General features: G+C 40.9%; 1 protein-coding gene across 1 annotated transcript in view; it reads left to right on the forward strand.

The window, feature by feature from the left end:
- The window catches only part of itfg1 (integrin alpha FG-GAP repeat containing 1), a 114,551-nt gene that overhangs the window by 85,305 nt on the left and 9,127 nt on the right, over positions 1 to 20,119 (forward strand). Inside the window, exons 13-15 of the mRNA XM_058630204.1 lie at positions 1,231 to 1,274; positions 3,376 to 3,454; positions 16,758 to 16,882. Coding sequence (XP_058486187.1) covers positions 1,231 to 1,274; positions 3,376 to 3,454; positions 16,758 to 16,882 — 248 coding nt within the window. The remainder of the gene's footprint in view (positions 1 to 1,230; positions 1,275 to 3,375; positions 3,455 to 16,757; positions 16,883 to 20,119) is intronic.

A 20,119-nucleotide genomic window follows, 5' to 3' on the forward strand; every position in this document is an offset into this window, starting at 1 on the left:
TGTTCTTGCATTCGCTAATCAACACCGAACACAAAGCAGGCTGCAGGTTTTTTGCCTACTATACTATACTGTCACATATCCACCAGTTGAAGGCAGAATTTGTTTTTTCCCTGTTTTTCTTTCTTTTTCTGTTGTTTTTGTTGTTTGTTTTTTAATATGTAATTTTATGTAATCTCTTCCCCCATCCCACCCCCAGGCATCTCACAGATTCATCAAAGGAATTTTCATTAACATACACACATACTGTATTTAGACCATGACTGTACCAAATTTAAAAGCAATTTAAATTAAAAGCTTGACACGATTAAAATCTAGAATATGAGTTCAGATGGACTTTTGCCATTCTAAAGGCCATACAGTTATTTTCCTCTTGCGCTTCACGAGAAGAATAACCAACATTAAGCCTTTGTGAATACTTTGTTTGTATTGTATAATACTGTGTTGTACAGGTCTATAAATATCTGTTACAGTGTGCGAGAATGAACAGAGGAACCATGGCGATCAGTGAATGGGCGTGTGTGGATAAGAACAAAAGAGATGTGTCAAGAAGAATGAACAGTCGTCGCTTGTTTTCACTATCGTGTGACTTCTGCATTCAGAGTCCCCAACAGCAGCTCATTATAACTTCAGTGTAATTGTGACTTCATGATGTCACAATACAGAGAAAAGTTTTGTTCATATTGAGGCTTCTGTTTGTGTGGTAAATGTTTTTGATTAACTATCTAGTGCTGTGGCTTCACCCCAACCACTGTTTGTACCATTGAACCGGCGTGTTCCCTTTGAATAGGTGCACTGAGTTTGGCTGTTTAATGCAGCGCTGGGTGCAGACCTTATTAACACAGTACTGGGCTCCAGCATGACTCCATCAGGCAAATCAAGACAATTTAGACCCCAGGACCTGATCAGTATGCTAATAAAGTCCCTTCTCTAATAGCTGGTTAGAAATCCAGCAAATTTCGTCCGCACCTCTCTTGTACATAAATGAACTGCTCTTTTTCGTGTGCATGTATACACACGTGCACTGTCACTAGTGTGCACATTTTTCTTTATTTCATGTTTTTCATAAACAGAAAAGATGATTAAGACGTCACTGTGTTAGCAAAAGTTTTTTGACAAGATTTTGACAGCAGCACCCTCACAGATTGTTCACCAGCAGGTCATGTCATTGTGCTGGACATGCAATACATGCTGAGTAACATGTCCAACTCTGCCTTTTTCTGTGTTTTTCAGTGCTCAGCGGCCTCTGCTCCAATAACTGCCCGGAAGACGTGAACGTAAGAAATCTTTAAACTTTTTAATAGTGGCGTATCTGAGTCTACCATCTGTACTATTACACATTTTCCTAAATATATAATCCTCTATTCTTCAATCGAATCTGTACTATGAAATGCTATAAACTGAAAGTGAAAGGTAGCCAAAAATATGGGGATGATGTGTAGGAAATTAGGGATGTGCATATTCAGCACATAATGCATTGCAGTTTTTGTCTTACAATAGAAAGTTTTAATATGAGGACAAATTACTACCTTCGTCTGATGTCCAACTTTCTGTGTATGAGGCGTTCCATTTATGAGGTATCCAAGGCTACGTGTGTGTTGGTGTGACAACCTCACAGACTGGTTAAATAAGCCTCATGCAAAGGTACCACCTTGGCGCTAAGCATGTATACGCACAGCAAACACGTACAGCACTTAACAAATTTATTAGACCACCTTTCATAAAAATATAAATATTCGAGAAATCCTTCAAAGACTTGTTCAAGATTAAATATGTTATTGTTATTTATTTTGCAAATAACAAACTGAATTCACCTTTTTATACCAAAATAAAACCTAAATTTGAGAAGTCAGAAATGAATCATTCAAAATTTTTCTGTTCAGGAATACAAATAAATAATTCTAATTTGACATCTTAACCAAGAAATAATAATGTGTGATTTTTTTTTCAGTTTTTTTTAAATAAAATGCATGAAAAATAGTTTCTTCTGCATAGTTTCTACTCCACCTGGCAACTTGTTCAAACCACTTTCAGAACAAAGTCTCGACTGCAACTTGTGGTGAATGAACCTGCATAACATGCAGGATTCTTGTGTGCAATTCCCTTGGAAGTGTAGCTCTAACGCTCGACCGATGAACCTGAGAGTTCAATTTGATTAAATCCAGTCATTTCATTTTATTTTAACCTCGCGCTTTTCTGTTTCACTTTTTTTGAAAGACGTTTAAATGATGTTTAGTCAAGTCAAAATCTTTGATTTCTTGGTAGTTACCTGTATCCAACCCAGATTGAGAGGAGGGTGATCAAGAAGGGTCAGTAGAGGTCGATTAATCCCTTCAAATAATAATAATAATTATAAAATGTTCATGATTCAGCCAGGTCCTTGTCAATTACTGTTGTCAACTGTTGTCCACTATTTATTTATGGTCTAAGGTTAACATTAAAAAATTGTGTTTGTCCGAATGAGGTGAAAAGTTAAGTGCACTTTGTGAGTTAAACATAGCAATCATTTTGTCAAGGACCTTTTTGAAAGTCTAAAGAGCCAGTGTTGAATGCTCGTGTGTAGGCGGATGGATAAATCTGACAGAAATAGTGCAACATGACATCACTTCTTATGCAGTCGCTTTGCAAAATCCATTTACTTTTGACATCAACTAGGGGCTGCTTGTACTAGAGTTGTTTTGGTTTTCTGTCTACTCTTCCACCTGCATGTTGTCTAGCTGAAAGAGTATGATGAATACACGTTGACGAGTGAAGCTTGCAGCTGTGTCGACTCCTCTCCTCTCACCATCCATCACCCGCCTCTCTTCTTATTTTACTCTGCGTACCCACACCTCTCCTCCACCGTGTTCCTTTAAGTCCACTAAGTTCACCTCTCTCCCGCTCTCTCTGTTCTTTTTGTGTTTGACCTCATTTCTGCTCCTCTCTCACCTGACTCCCGAGGGTCACAGGTCTCCGTCACAGTGTGCATGTTTGCGCGCGGGGCACTCTCGTGATTAGCTCCTGTGAAGTCAAGGATGACAGATCTCTTCATTTAGATCCCGTCCTTTCATAATGAAGCGATAAAACACCCCTCTCCGTATCCGCCCACACAGATGTGCAAACACACAGCAGTCACACTCATTTATGCTCTGTCAGAGTCGGCTAAGTCAGACATTTGTCACAACACCTAGTGAAAGTAATAAGTGAAATGTGCTCAAGGTCAAAGTGGTAAGAGCATGTATGTCTGTCTGTCTTTGTGCCCTCTTCTTCTCTTGTCTCCCTGTTTCTCTCGTCAAGTTTGTTTAACCTCACTGGCAGACAGCTGATGCAAGAAGACAATGCAGAATGTCAAGATTTGTCATTTATTCTCATTTGTGTTTGTATGTGTGTTTTTTCCAGGCCTTTGGTGTAAACCAGCCAGGTCCCTATGTCATGTACACCACTATGGACTCCAATGGCTATATGAAAAACGCCTCAGGTAAAGTCTGTCTTCTTTTAAAGTCTCTTTCAGTGGTAGCTCTCACTTCTCATGAACTACTCCTTTAATGTTAGAGATTTGTTCTTCTGAAAATGTCCCTACCTGAGCTTTTCTACGTCTACATCGTCTTTGTATTTATAACTTGTCCTCAATGACACACCAAAAACTGTTGTTCTTAGTCTGGCTGAACACCACAGGGTTTGTTTTGAGGGTGTTTTTTTTGGTTTTTTTAAGAAAGGAGAGAATGAGAAGTAAAGGGAAATATTGATTTTATTTTCTAGCTTTCTTCTTTTTATTAATGAGTAAAAAAAAGTCTCCGTGCCTCCAAGACAAAAGCTGGAGCAGAGAGGGCAGCTAGAGTAAAAAGAACACATGAAGAATGGCCTTCTACAGAGTGCTTTAACTGAAAGGAAAATAAATCAGTTTGAGAAGGCCCTAATCCTTGTTGCACGTTGCCTCTGAACTGTGTGTTCCTAGTTAGTACTTATTTTGTTTACATTTTAGTGTTCAATGCTGAATGACTTACTTGACTTACTATTTTGTGTTGTTTTTCATTCGCTCTTTGACTGTTTTTCCAAAGCTATGTCTACATATTATTGCTCGTCAGGATTCGTTTTCAGAAGATGAGCACAGCTTCTCTAGCACCATCAGTCGAATATGAAACCTGGAGTTACCACAGTGGCTGTCTTTTAGGAATACAGTAGAAACTTATAAAACACTGGAGACCACTTGTATGTATCATGGCACAAACAGTTGACAAACTAAAGGTAACAAAATACCTAATAGCCTCTATGGATTACATTTAAAGTCTTCTGTGTATTACATGAGTCTGGACAGACATGGATTGAGGCTTACAACCATGACAGGGTAATTCTAGCTTACCTTTACGTCCGTCTACGGCACAATAATACTCAACAAATTTCGTGTGGGGACATAAAAACTACATTAGTCTGATAAAAATTAAAAAAAACACTTGACTTTGTCCCACAAAAAACTTTTATGGCTCACTCCAGACTCTTGAACCTTCAACTCTTTCTTGTGTTCTGTTGATCTGCTTTGGCTCCTCCCACCACAGCACTTGAACAAATCAGTTTATGTAATCCTATGTATTAGCTTGATATCCTCCACTTCCATTCTTGTTGGTCCATGCTGGGTCCAGCCATCACAAATCACGTCGAAACTGTTGTGAACCTCAGCTGCTCATTTGCATCAGTGCAACAACATGATTGGTGGATATTCTGTGTGTCCTGGTTTTGCAAGGAAGGAGAAAGATATATGTCGCCAACCTCGGTATAGCAAACATTTGTAAGCTGTAGGTTTGGGGGTCAGAATTCTCCCATTTATGCAAATGATGATTTGTGACGTGTGAGATCAATGGGCGTTCATAATAAGATGAGAAACTTCTGCAGCTGTGGAACTCAGAAACCCCTGCAACGCACCCCTGACACAGCTTCAGATTAATTAGAAGGGACAGATACATATGTAGAGTGGAGTCGGTAGATGGAGAGGCAGAGATATACACAGAGACATTAAGGACAGTGTGCTGCGTTGAATTTGCCACAGTTAACCTAGTTGATGTTGCATTGTGGGAAGGACGGAGAGCCGGATGAGGACAAGATGTGCTGACAGCCTGGGGTCACGGATATATATAGTCTTGAGTGTACATGTGTCTTTGTGCTTCATAATCCTACATTGTCGGATATCATTGCTTCATTCATCTGCTGCCACAGTGTATAGAATGAGTAGCTGGATCACAGTTTAACATCATTATTATTTCACCACCATTAGACAACTTTAGGCTTCTGGCAGCAAAACAGTGCTGGAACTCATTCTGTAATAGCTGCAGATTTCTCAGTGAGGTGTTCCGTGTACAAGCCCAAAGCAGCCATTGAATAAAACAGCTGTCGTGTCTTTAGTTAGTCTTAAAGTCAGATGAAACACAGTCTCCTTCTCTCTCTCCATACCTTCCACAGGTTTCAAATCTGCAACTGAATGGGCAAAGAGAAATGGTGGAAAGAGAGGTAGAATTTCACCCACACCCACTGCAGAGAGAGAGAAAGGATAGAGAAATGCAGAATGTCAAGGCAGTGACAGTTTAAAACCACAGAACATTGAGACACTGAAAAGGATCCAAAAAATGTTGTCTACTATTAAAATTCAGTCTGAATCCAAATAATTGCTAGAAACTCTGCCAGGTTTTTTGTTTACTCGTGAAAACATTATATGTATCTTTTGCCTCACTGTGCCAGACGTCAGACACAAGAATCAAACCGAACAATGCCGAAATTGTGGATCATTTAAAAAAAACATGCATTCATCTCCAACAACATTTAGCAAGGACATTTCGAAAAGCTCAGTATTTAACAGAGGAGTTAAATACTGCGGAAAAGTCGGCGAGCGTGAGGCGAATTACAACCCCGGCTGTATTTCAGTTCAGTGACTCTGTCAGGCTGGTTCTTCGCGCCGGTCATGCAGGAAGTACTGAACGACTCGGTGAAAAATCTTCTTAATTAATGTTTCAGTACACTGAAAATAAGTGCTTTGCCCGTCACTAGTTTGTGTCGCATCACGTATAGACATCGCGGCAGTTTTGCGCAGCCGTGCCTCAAGTTGAGGAGGTTCTATGAGGTAATGGAAAACGACGTTTTCCAAACCAAGTAGAGTCGAGTGGAATGGAGTAGAGCCAAGTAGTGCTAGAACTGTATAATGGAAAAGCGCCAATATTGTTACCTCTGCCAAGAAAAGTAAGTTTAATTAGGTTTTGGCTGTGTTTGTCTGTATGTGTGTGTGTGTGTGTGTGTGTGTGTGTGTGTGTGTGTGTGTGTGTGTGTGTGTGTGTTTGTTCCTCTGTGAGCAACATTTCCCACAAAGTAAAAGTCGGATTTTTATCAAATGTCCTTTTCAAGAAGTGGTAACCTTGCGAGTGTATTGACGTTGTGTGAAACTGAGCGGCCTTGGTTGATGCTGGTGTTCTGAGTCCTTCCTCTACTTTAATCATGAATTGGAGACTTTTGAAAACATCTGATAAAAAAAAAAACAAGGAAACTAAAAAACGACTTTACTACATGGGTTTGAAGACTAATACCACCTAACTTTGAGGTCCGTGACTTAATTCACCATGCATTAAAGTTCCTGGTTTGGTGATGATCAATAAAATATAATCCTATCTATTTAACATTAAAACATCCTGGAGAACTTCCATCTGCCCATCGTAACGCTGGCTTTTATTTCTGGTGTGTGTTGGAGTGGAGTGCACTGTTGTAGGCGGAGAGTGAGAGCAGCCAGAGGCTTTGCCGTTACAACTCCCCAGACCCCTCATTTAACAGTAGCAATTGCTGCCCCTGTGTTTGTGTGTGTGTGTGCGTGCGTGCATGTGCCTGTGTGTGTTGTGATATAAAGTGTGTTTATTCTGTGGCTTGTAGCTCTAGGAACTGCCACCGAAGCTGCCAGTGATGAGCAATGATGGGGTGCGCACAATCGCATCTATACAACCACACACGCACATGCACGCGTACACACACACCTGGGCCTCTCCACTGGGGGCTTGACGATCTTCACTTACCCTTCACCCTTCTAAAAGGAGGAGAAAGCACCGAGGAAAGAGAGTGTGAGAAATGGATAAAGGTCTGAGGAGAGTATCGAGATATAAGAGAGATGAATGCACAAAAGAAGGAGATCAGTCACTTTGGCGGGATGAAGAGAGGAGGAATAAAAGAAGAGATAGCGTGGATGTAGAGAGGAGTAGGAAGTAGACTCGTCTTTCATCTGGGAGATACCTGAGAAAGACATCACTCCACATACAGTCATACAGTGTAGATAGTATCTGGCAAGTAACGGTGATAATTTCACCCTCTGACACGAAAGGGTCAACAGAAATACTGACCAGATTTTTTAGTGCAGTGTTTTGTGTGTCTGTGTGCACAAGTGCATGTGCATTCCCGGACATCTGTCTGTCCGTGACCTTGTGTGTGTGTGTGTGTGTGTGTGTTGTGTGTAAGTACTAGACAGCGGCGTACCAGGCCCCCTTACTAAGCAGCTCGGATGGATGAGTATGGACTGTGATTCTGACAACACCACACCTCATTATCAACTAACTCCTGCTGTGACGGAAAGAGAGCAGCAGAGAGAGACAGGTGGTGTGGTGGAGATGAATAGTTGAAGATTCATTAACAGCCTCTTTATTCACCTCCCTCTTTTCTTACTGTGGACACTCTTATGTGCAGTGAGCAGTAAAAAAACTGTTGTTTTGTTTTTTTTCCTGCTGGGTCCCAGCTCACCCACTTGACATGAGAACAGTGACCAGTAGTGGCATTTAACTTTCTTTCACAATTGTACGAGTATAAGCAACATCAAAAAGACCAGCTCATGTTAGATTGATGATGCAGTTGCCTTCTGCTCTGGGAGGAAAAAAATATTGTTCTCACTATTAAGTGAAATGAGGCTATATGAAAGCGCTGACACATAGTCAGTGTCTGATGCACAGACTTCAGTTTTCAGTTGGAAAAGGCAAGCTAAAATGGAAAAATGTATTCTTAAGATATCATAGCCTCAAGCAGGCTTAGATTTCATCAGGTGAGCCTTTTTGTTATCTAACTAAAATCAGTTTTTTTATTTATTTCCTCTCTGGTAGCCATGATTTGTAGGGGTATGAGTTGCCAATTGCACAGTCAGCTGTATTTATGATGCCGACTACGTGTCAGTATGTCTTACAGTGACACTTCCAAAATACATCCTTATAAAGTTGCCAAAAAAAGGTAAAAAAAAATACATTTGGTCGATTAAACAATATCAATAGCAAGGTCTTATCATAATTTTCTGACTTTTTACTGTTGTTTAAAGTATTGTTGCTTTTTCCAAGCTGTGTTTTTATCCATGATACAATCGCTGCTCATAAATTTGTACGGTGTTGTGCAGTGGGATAAACAACTTTCAGACTTTGTCAGGATTTGCTTAAATGCATTTGTAAGCAATTTTCTCCAGTGAAATGAGGCTCAATGTATCAAAATATAAGCCAACCCATTTTGGGTTTTTAAATATAACACATCCTCACGCCCATAAATAAACACAGATGGAAATTCAGCTGTTGTTGCATATGTGCCCTTGCCAATCTGCAAATTAGTCAGGTTGACAGGGAGCGTGTCTATAGTGTCAAAGGTAATTGTGCACAGAGCCGGAGCGAAGGATGAAGAAAGAGAGGGAGGACATTTAAGAGACAAGTGACAGGAAAAGAGAGGACAGAGAGACGGAAAGAAAGACGAGCGACGGTGGAGAATCATATCAGCCAAAAGATCAATGTGGAGCTCTCTGCAGACTGTTCAATTAGGCTAATGAGTTCAGGGGATTAGTGATGGCTCACACATGCACACACTCCGACAGTGCACACTCTCATTTTGCATGCACGCACAACCTTTTAGAAAACACATGTTCACCTGCAGCAACGCGTCGACAAACGTATTTATCATATTTTAACCTTTTTACATATTTACCGGATCCAAAAACAACATTTCTCAAATTCAAATGGGAAACAGTGTGTGCGTCTGTTTACTCGGTTGTGTATTCAGTTGACTCGTTCACACATTTGAAGCCTTTCATGTTGCATTTTGCTGCATCATGCTGAAGCCTCCAGCAGTGTTGTAAAGGCCAGCCTGTTGCACTTAATGTCACACTGATCTATGGCCACAGAATACTCCTGTTCTGAGAGACCTCATCTGGTCAATACTAACTGTTGTCCCATCTTCAAACCATATTATTACACAGTTTACGGCAGATGGGGCAGATGTAACTCACAGGGAGGATTCACAACGAGGGTGGAACATCAGAGAACGATAGAAAATGGGAGGAGAAGAGCATAGAGAGATCAAAACAGAGGTGGAGAAGGAAATATGGAAGTGGCGGGGGGAAAAATGAGGAGAGAGGTAACCCTCCACAGAGACATGGTGAATTACTATTGATCAGGCTTAGCATGTGTTTCTCTCCCCTGTTTGTCACTGCTTTGCCTCCTTCCTGCGTCTCTTTCCTCATCTTTTTGTTTTTTTTCTCCACATCCCCCCACCAGCACTACTCTCACTTTCATCTATTTTTCCTCTCTCATTTCACACCATGTAATCGCTCCTCAAAACACTGTTAAGCTGTTAATACCTCGTTGTATTTAGATTTAAATTTCTTGTGCATCAAAATGTCTGTTGTACGTCGTCGCAGTAAATCTAGTCAAATTGATCAAATCAAGTTAAAAATTCAGTGTAGCACTATTATGTCCAAGGTTTCAGTTTTGAAACATCACCATGCTGGTGTTGTCAAATTTTGTTAGCATTTAAATGTTAACACCATATGTCAGCAATGGTAAGTGTAGGTCAAGGTCAAATAAATGTATTTACATAGCACATTTAAAAACAACCCCTGTTGCCCCAGTGTAACAGAAAAGACAACAAAAATAGAGGCTTGATAAGTCTCATTAGCTAATCTTATACTGTAGGTTTATTGAACGTATGGAATCAAAATTAAGAACTTTTTTTTAGAACAGTTTTTCAGTAACCAATAGTTAGTTCAGATAGAACAGTTAGTTCACTTTGTTTTGTTAGTTTGTAGTTTTGCCTCTGTTTGGCTCAAATCTTGTTTGTACTATATTTAGAGATCCTTCTATTCTGAGAAATCAAAAATGATGTTTCCTATGCACTGTGGTCCAACAGCAATGTGTTGCTATGTCAACCAACTTTCAATAGTTGAGATTAGACACCTAATGTTGAGTCACCTTGAGTCAGTGATTGTATAACTGAAACATTTTTCACTCACAAAAATGGATATCCACAGGAATTGTTAAAAGAGTATTCTTGTTAATCAAGATTACCCAACATAGAAAGAGAGGGAGATGAGAGAGAATGCTTTGATAAGGTATGTTTCTCAATTAGCTTTATTTCATGTTTAAGATTAGACGGTGATTAGATGGTCGATGGTTAAATTATAATAGTGATTCTGAAAAAAAAAAAACAGCACTGTAATTATAACTTAACACAGCCATGAACTTTAACAAGTGAGCTGATGGCAGCCCAACAGTTTGACCCTCTTCAAAGAGAACCCCACCAAGAATAAGTGTGTGGTTGTCAGGGGAGGAAAAAGAAAGAAAAGCATAAACTTGAAGAAACACCTTTGATTGCACCACACAGAAACCAATTGTGGACCAAATGTTAGTTTTTTAGTTTTTAGTCTTTTAGAGCCTTATTAATCTGCCTGCTAGAAGCACTGGTGTATCATTTTCTATTAGTGTCCCACATCAGTGAGTCATTGGTGCATTGTTTGCAGGTGAAGCATCAGTCAATTGCGGGAATAGAATTAGAGCCAAAACTTAAATTTACAGCCACGCACGGCAAACAAGCTAATAAACCAGCATAAGCGATGTGTTCTATCGATCTGCTGCTCCTCCATTTCAGCACCAAGGACAGTGTCACACTGGCGCACAAAAACAGCGCTGTCCAAGGTTCTGAAACAACAACTACGCTACAGTAACATGCAATCTCGGCCAATCATGCTGTCTTTTCTGTCTTTTCTGTAACAAATACAGTACTGTGTAAAAGTCTTAGGGCACTACCAGCTTTGTAGTTGGTGTGTCTTTCAAATTCCTTGTAATAATGTGACTGAAAGTGGGTCTAACTCATCTAACGTGTATGTGATGCTCAAGCATGTCTTGAATAAATCTGGTGTAATATATCTTTTTTCACAGCAGACATTTGTCGACATGAAACAGTAGGACGAACACAGGTTTTATTACTAACATTAGTCAGGGTTCCACTCCAGGTTTAAGAGAGCCAGGTCTGTGCTATTGTAAGTGTAAGGGTAGGTCACACTAAGTACTTGACACTTCAGATTGTAATATCATTTTTATTTTTCTGCGAAACATTTTAGTCTGGTAATTTCTAAACATGCTCTTTTATTCGCTGAAACTTCTTTCCATTGCACTCATTTGCCTCTACGTTTAATCAATATGCCAACTATTCCTCCTCTCTCAAGCGTAAGAACTTTTAATGTGATATTTAAAGACTTTTTCCGGGGGAAAAGCACAAAGCCTCCCTAAATACATTTTCTACTTTCATGCAGAAATCAAAAGTGTGCATGAAAACAGTCTAATGGAAAGGTATATGATATGATATTAAGTGTCATAACTGACATGTTGTATGATCAGTTTTACTGTCTTTTTATTGATGGAAGCACCAAACAGATGCTTCAACGAACGAAGACAGGATATTTGATGGTGCTTAATATGTGGTGATACATCTGGCTTTAAGTCAAACACACACAGTGTGTGTGTGTGTGTGTGTGTGTGTGTGTGTGTGTGTGTGTGTGTGTGTGTGTGTGTGTGTGTGTGTGTGTGTGTGTGTGTGTCTGTGTGTCATCTCAGGTGGTGTCAGGGGCAGATACTAATGTCATTATGCTTTGGTGCAAAAGAGTCAGTGTAAAGCTCAGTGGTGGACAGAACAACTCTAAAACCTCCTGGGTCCTTCATTTTGTCCACACACAGACACACACACATTCACTCTCTCAAACACAACATTTTACCTCCCAAATCAATGCCCACATCTTGACAGCAATGTGTGGGAACTAAAGGGGGCTCTCCAGGCAAAGCAGACTGCCAGTGTGTGTGGTGTGTGCTTTCTATCCCTTGCGGCTCCACCCTCCATTGCTGCAATTTGCTTCTTTTTTTTTTATCAGCATTGGGGGGAGCAAATGGTTTCTATGGCGACAGGCACTCTGAATTTCTCTGTAAACCGTTTTAGTTGTTTGAAAGCTGTAGGGAATGGAAGGAACAGTACATCCATGCAAGACAATTAAGTTTATGGCCATATTAAATGTATCAATGAAGAACTGAGATCGTGATCGTTTGTATTGCTGAGTGCTCTTTCCGTCAAGTAGCAGATTCTGGGTTGTAATTTGAAACCAATGTGTTCATTAATGCAGAATACTTTTGTTCTTGAAATTTTAATTGTCTAGTGATTTCTTATTTCCTTTTGTGCCGAGTCACTTTCAGGCTGATGCTGCACATCAAACTTTCACCGTGCACCCGAGGAGTTAAAACCTCTGGACAGAACAAGTTTTACATGAGGACATGTGTCATAAGATATCAGCAAGTGGACACGCACACACACACAACGGTGACATAGCTTCCTCAGAGGCATCCACGTCCTCTGTCTGTCTGTCAGTCTTTCTCTTATGTTTCTCACTTCTTTTTTTCTACTTCGCACCTTCTCATGCCTACGAGGGAGTCATGTTTGTTAGCGTTGGCATCAAGAGGAGTCTTAATATCCCACAACCCTCGATTCTGCCCTCCCTCACTGTGTTGCATTCTGCTGTGAGAAAAATGTGCAACATTTATGTGGGAACAGTTCAAATGTATTTCACCAGACCCAAATAACACTGTAGCTACACTGTATCCTAAATCCCAGATTCCACACTGCTACATCGAAAATCATTTCCTGTTCATGTGCAATGCTCTAACTTTGTTTCAGTCCAACAATAATAATAATTATCAATTGTGAATGTGTTTCAAGACACCCAGTGACATTCTACAAAGCCACTAATGCATGCAATCCACAAAAGAATAACGGCAACAACAATAAAACATAAAAGATGTCAATAAACATCTACACAGGTGTTTTTGTGTGTTAAGTGTGTTAAAGGAATCAAACTAGTGCAAATGCAGAGGGAGAGCGTTCCAGAGGGTATGGCTGGCAACACTCCAGGCATTTTGTCAGCTATGATGCAGAGTAGATGAGTGTCACGTAGTGACACTTGAAGATAAATGAAAGTGCCCATGGGTCAAAGAGTGTACACATTATTTTGTAATGTTAGTTAGTTATAGTTTGAACTCGTGCGTGCACTGAATTTTCTACAATCAGATCGACTTTTGGCTGTGTGTCAAGTGTGCATGGTGGAATTCTCTGCCCAGGCCTCCACTGGCTTTGCTGTAGGGACATAGCACAGAGGCACACTAACACACACTCACACACACACACACACACACACACAGGCCACAAAACAGCGACATTCCAATACACTGCTCTGCATAATACCGTTTTGCCAGCCTCCCCATATTGTGAAATGGCTTTCCTTGCCAGAAACGCACACACACACACACACACACACACACACACTCAGGAGATAAGCCAGGCTCCCTGCCTGCAAGGTAACCCTGCTTGATCCTCTGGCCCACTCCTTGCTGAGTGGCCAAGTACAAGCCATCCACCCTTTGTCTGCACTGACAGCAAACAGCAGTCTGTCAAAAACATCTACCCAAGTCTGGCTTTGAGGTCCAATTCCCTCAAAAATGTTGCCTTGTCAAGTCTAATGGAGGAGGTCAGAGTGGAGCTGACCAGCTTTCCTAAATCAAGACTGGGCTCCTGCCTCCTTCCTTTCTGGACTGTCTTGCATTTGATTGGTCAATGTCAAGAAAAATAAATTACATTACTACAGATTTTTATGAAAAACAGCAAGGGGAGATTTGGCGTTAGTCAGCATAAGTTTTGAAATTAAAATGGAGAATGTAAATACAGCCTTGCATTTCACCACTTCCACTGCCTTCACACATTCTGCCTGGTTTGCATCTACCCATCGCTTAGTGAGCCGTGTGATTCCCCATTCTTAAATTCTAAAAAAAAAAAAGGTCTATGGGAGTTTTTTTCTCTATGATGTTGCATTAAATCTTTGAATAGCTGCTTTGTGTGAGTAAAATTGTTACTCTTGAGAAGTAGGAGGTTTGCAGCCTCATCTAACACGGTGGCTGCTTCTGACTCCTCCATTCCTCCGTGCAGTATTTAAAATGTTTCCACCGTCAGAAAGGTTTTTCATAGATTAACATCTGATGCATTTAATATCAGTTAATAATAATATCTGAAACAACTTTAGGCCCCCCGATGACGTACCTGTAACTATTTCATTTCAAAAGTCAATTTGTGTCTAAGCGGTTGTGATTGTTTATAATGTCAAGCTGCAGAATGGTTGGATACGGTGAGCAACAAGAGACCTAGTTAGTAATATTGTGATCAATCACCATGTGATGTGTGGAATCGTTTAGTGTTAATGACCCAACAAACATCTATTTATGTTCCAATCCTTTTTGTGCTGACTTACCGGATTCTAATTTAAAAATGATGTGTTCACAGCTCGTCACAGAGCAGAACACAGCTTTCCTCTTTGCGGCTCTGGTGCAGTTCTCCTGCTCACACCCACTCACACTCACTGACACACACACGTATGCCCCTCTCAGTAAATGTCAGACACCCCAGGATTCACCTTCAATATCTGTTAGATGCAGAGGCTTTGTGCTTTTCTCCGAGCAAGTCAACCTCCATCACCGACTGTGCCTAGCTCTTTTCGGAACCACTGGAAAGCCAATATTTTTCTCACTCTCGCCCCTCTCTTTGTGCAATCTGAGGCAATTATGCCGCTTCTCACCTCAGCTATCACTAAAAGGTTCAGAAAACAGAAGCGCATACAGAACACAGAGCTGACGCTAGAGGAGGAGACAGAGAAATGACAGATGAAAAGCGTGGTATGGTAAAATGTGGCAAAAGTTGATGGGTTCATTGAAAATAGTGGGTCGGCTTTTAGTGCAAAAACACCACAGTGAGTTAGCTTCTCACTTTCACCCAATCGCTGATCATTTCTATGTCCTGCAAGAACTGATCCCCATGAGACATGTCATCTTTATTTGTGTAAAAGAAGAGAATTTTTGTGCCGATCCAGATTCTGCTGAGTCCAAAATGGAAGTCTTGGTGATAACTGAACTAAACTTAAGCAGAGATTTAAGAAAATAGTGGGAGAGGGAAAAGCAAAACTGTTGTGCTCTTCTCAGCCTGCAATTTGCAGTCCATCCACATTAGTTCTGATCACTGGCTGCCTCGAGGCTTTCTTTTTCTCTCTCTCCCTTCTTCCCTCCCTCTCTCTTCCTCTCTTTTTTTTTCGCCCTCTCTTTGTTTACCACGTAGAGGTTGAATTATGTCAGCTGCACTTGGCAGAGTTGGGTGGCGTGGGCGAGATACAGCAGCTGAAGGGGAGGGGTAGGGTGGGTGCAGGAGGAGGGGAGAAGAAGGGGAGGCAAAAAACGAAGAAGGCCAAATCGAAGTGATGTATCAGGGGAGAGGAGAGAGATGAGCAGAGAAGGAAGCGAGAAACGAAGGGGTTTGTTGAGAATAGTAAGTACGGAGAGGAGGGAGCTCTGAGGGAGGATGAGGGCGGAGACAGGCGGAGGTGTTGGACTGTCCTCAGGCGTCAGGCTCTGATTTGTATCTTTCATAATGTGACTTCATGTCAACCAAAGGGCTCATGCTGCAGCCTCTTTCGCTCCTGCTGTGTGTTTTCATATACATCTGGGATGGTCATGGGCAGGTTGAGTTAATGCTGATTTCATTACATTTGGTGAAACTTAAATGGAAAAGCAGGGCCATTGTAGCATAGGATCACTGAAGGAAATGGGGCCTATGTTTGCCATTTAAGCTTTATGCTTTCAGGCTGCTTTGCTCACATGACGTTTAGAAGCGACAGCAATAAAAATGTACAGTCAAAATACATAATTATATATTCAATGATTATATTTAATGAAGTGCATGAGAGAGTGAAAAAGGCCACATATTAGCAGAGTAAAAATACAATTTAACAACTGAGATCCTCTCTGAGGTGCAACATTTTGTGTTCCAGGAAAAAATAGGGCAAAATTAGATTGAGGAAAATTGAGTCACAAGCCAAGAGCATGACAACTTTTGCAGAAAATCAGCTTGAATTAAAAAAAAAAACTAAAAAAACTTTAAAGTCTTTTAAAGCATCCATATCAAGCACATTACAAAGGAGGTGAAGCCATGTTCATTATCTATTTGCCTGTAAAATGTCAGATGGCATAAATCCAAGTGCTGGAATTAAAGTAAATATCAAGGGATCACCACTGCTATGATTAACATAATTCATCCTGAGGGAGACATGCAGATTTAATTTAATAGCAATCCGTCCAATAATTACCCAGATATTTTACAAAAAAAAATGCAAAAATATCAGCATCAGAGTATTGCAAGAGGAAGAGTTCAATAGATCAACAGAGTCGGTACAGAAAATGTTAAGGCCAATCCATCCCAGAGTAATAAATACTGTACATCAGTCTGAAACAAAGTGATGGACCAACAGACTGAGCTGGCGCAGAGCAATTCTGCCATCACAGAGCAAAATAAATGTCAAATAAAAACCTAATGAGGTAGGGCAAATGTTTGATCCTGATGAATAAATGTCTTCACTGACTTAATTATGTTTTCTCTTTGTCCTTTTCTTGCAGCCGGTCAGTTGAGCCAGTCGGCCCACTTCTCCCTCCAACTGCCTTACACTGTGCTGGGGCTCGGACGCAGCGCCAACTTCCTGGACCACCTTTTTGTTGGCATCCCCCGGCAGCCTGGAGAGACGGTGAGGAAATATGAGAGGGTTATATTACCCTGACACTTCACTGCACACTCTGTAGAACTGCTACAGGCTGACAGGTCTTCCACAATATTTGAGGCTGAATCTCCTACAGAGGAGTGCGCAGACTGCGAAAGGGAAGTGAGGACACTCAGCCAAACTAAAGTGAACCCTTGAACTCGCTGGGCACCAACCACTTTTTCTTGGTTCTTGTAACATGTAGTATGCCACTTTGGGTCAAATGAAGTAAATGTCTGAGCAGAAAAGTAAAGTGGTTTCCCTGTATACATATTCTCTATTGAGGCAAGAAATGCTGAATAGAGACAGTAGTCCTTGGAAAGAAAAAAATTAGGTTCAAGATTCAACTCAACTTTCTAACCATTGTGCAAGCACAGTAAAATGACAAAAGAAAAAAGGCATCATCAAATCAAATTGTGCCAATTAAAAAAAAAAAGTTGCAATCGGACAGATATGAAAATAAGCAACTCTATTGTTAAACTATGAAATATAAGAAAACACACGTACTGTATGTACATTAACACATTAGGAACAACTTTGACATGAAGAGAACGCAAACATAGTAGCAGCAGATACGTACTATAAATAATGTGCCGTGATAAATATTATAGTATTGTGTTCTGAGGTGATGATGAGTATGATTAATATAATATGGCACATGATGGATGAGATACTATTGCATTTGTCAGACTGCAGAAGTTTTGCCACAACTTAGTCTGTTTGTGTGAATACGGATGAATCTGAAGCTCCTGCCTGGTGGGAGGAGCTTAAATACATGTCTTTGTTGCTAGTTCTGAGTGTTGTGAGGCTGGTTTCATGGTGGCAGCACATTGCCAACAATGTTGTTTGTTGTTTCGCTGCAGGGCTTAAGTTGTTTGTTTACGTCTACATAAAGAACTATCCTGATGGATTTGCTTAAAACACAAAAAACTAATGACGACCCACACAATACTAATCAGTTCTTCACTCTACAGTTTGTCTACAGGAAGTCTTTGGCTTGCTTACACGTACACACAAGACTCCTTTTTGTTAAACCCTGCTCCGTGAAGATAAGTGATGGATTTGTTCAGTTGTTCCAAACAATTGTTTTGATAGCTGTCCCCTTTAAACAAGCTTATTCTGCAGATAAACTTCACATCCCTCATATGGGGTGATTGATGACATCACTTAGGGAATTGATAAAGGTGCAGTGAGCTCCTTACTGGAATGGAATACCAGCACTCTGATTTTTCTTTTGAGCTTCAAGCACATCTTTGTTTAACAAGCCTGCAAGAGGAGGATTCCTTGACTGACTCTCTGGATGCAGCCTGTGCGTGCCTTCTGTCACTCTGCAAGCTAATGTTATATGAGTATATAATCAATATTTGATTGCTTTTGTGTTTTTAATTTATTCGTCAGCCACATTTCTACACTACACTTCCTCAAACACCAGCTCTCTTCAGCTCAGCTTTCTCTCTCTATTAGCATTCATCTCCATCTTAGTTTTCTCTCTCTCTCTCTCTCTCTCTCTCTCCCTTGCGTTGCACTTGTCACACTGAATATTAGGCACGACAGGGCCCATTTTTCCCCTCCCATGTGGTACTAAGGTCTTCCATCAAGCAGCTGATTAGAATTGCAGATTGCTCGGTCCACGACTCAGAAACTGTAGCACACAGGAACACTCTCCTCAAACAAGCTGCTTTGTTATCCACTTTCCACACACTCCTGTTTTCTTCTCTTTTTTTTCCCTTCACTTTCACTGTTCCTTCTCCAAAGTGAATTAATGAAGGCCTAAAGATGTGGCCCATTATGCAGAGTAGATTTCTTTTTTTTTCCCCCGAGGGATTGAGGAGTGGAGTAACTCCATCACATCTACCTGTAATGAGGAGGAGGAGCTTTGGGAAGTTCTTCAGAAGAAGAGAGGGCTTCGAAATCCCAGCCACCACCCCACCCTGCTCAGCTGGCAGGTTTGGGTCTTTCTGGAGGTTTCAGCTCTCTTGATACATGTCTCTCTTTCTCTCTTGTTTTATGTCTCTCTCTTTTTGTGTCTTTATTTCTGCCTTGCTCCCATTCTCTCACTTCCCTCCCCACTGTGCCATTTACAGTTGTCTCCTGAAAACAGAGTGTTCCTGCCCGCTGTTTCGCAAAGGGAGAGGTTTTGTAAAAGATACTTGTATATCTTCCGTCTTCTGTCCAGTCATACCTCCCTTTTATTCACCCCCTCTCCTCCTGTTCACTTATCTTTCACCCTGGGGATTTCCTTTGCCTCTCAAAGTGGTTTACTTCACTAAACAGTGCCGTACTTGTCACACTCACTCTTTCTCTCCATCTCCATCTCGCTCACTCTCCCTCTCTGTGTTTTCTCTCCCTCGCTCTCTTGTAGCGTACCAGTTTCCCTGGCTTTGAACCACAGTCTCTCGCTTTCTCTCTGAAGACTTAGAAACACTTTTCTCTTCCTAACAGCCGGATCGGTCTAGTAGTAGCAGTAGTGCGGTCTAGCTCTGCTCCCTCGCCAGTTGCCGCACCGACAGCAGTGCTTTCCAAGAGTACAGTGACGATGGCTGGCGGCAAAGAATGTGCTTTTTATGTAAAAAGCAATGCTGTTCCAAAGTAGCAAGAAGTGTCTCCTCTCAACTGATGGAGAGCAGGGAGCCACTACCGGCTATGAGCAAAATTAGAGCTTTCAAATAACTGATGTGATGCATCCTCGCCTGTATTTATATGTTTCTTAATCGCTGTGGATTGTTACCGCCCCAATCCTGAGCACTGTTTTAGATACAAGTCCAAAAACAACATGTGAAAAAAGCCCTAACCACTTATAGTATTGGGCAGCATTGATGAAGTGCACACACGTTTAGCGTTGGGAAGTGACAGTTCACTCCTGAGCTGTGACTGCCCGTCGTGTCTTAAAAGCAGGTTTTTACGGATTCTGGATCAGATGTGTTCATGACAGTAGAAAAAATAACATAACATTCTTCAACATGCAGGAGGCAGGAAATTGTTTGGCACTTGCAGATCTCACATTAAATCCATCTGTACAAATTTGAGGAAATGTTAACTATGCCTGTTCACACCTGGCATCAAAATGCTTCCTGGATGAGTTCCCTGTCAATTTGAAAAGAACAAGAAATGTTTTTAAACGATCTAACTGTGTAGATGTGCCCATTTATAATGTATGTGTATGTGTGTGTGAGACTTTAACCATAAGAAAACGAGACATTTTCTAGTGAACGGTGTTGTGAAGAT

Source organism: Solea solea, chromosome 5 (assembly GCF_958295425.1).
Source record: "Solea solea chromosome 5, fSolSol10.1, whole genome shotgun sequence".
Classification (NCBI taxonomy): Eukaryota; Metazoa; Chordata; class Actinopteri; order Pleuronectiformes; family Soleidae; genus Solea; species Solea solea.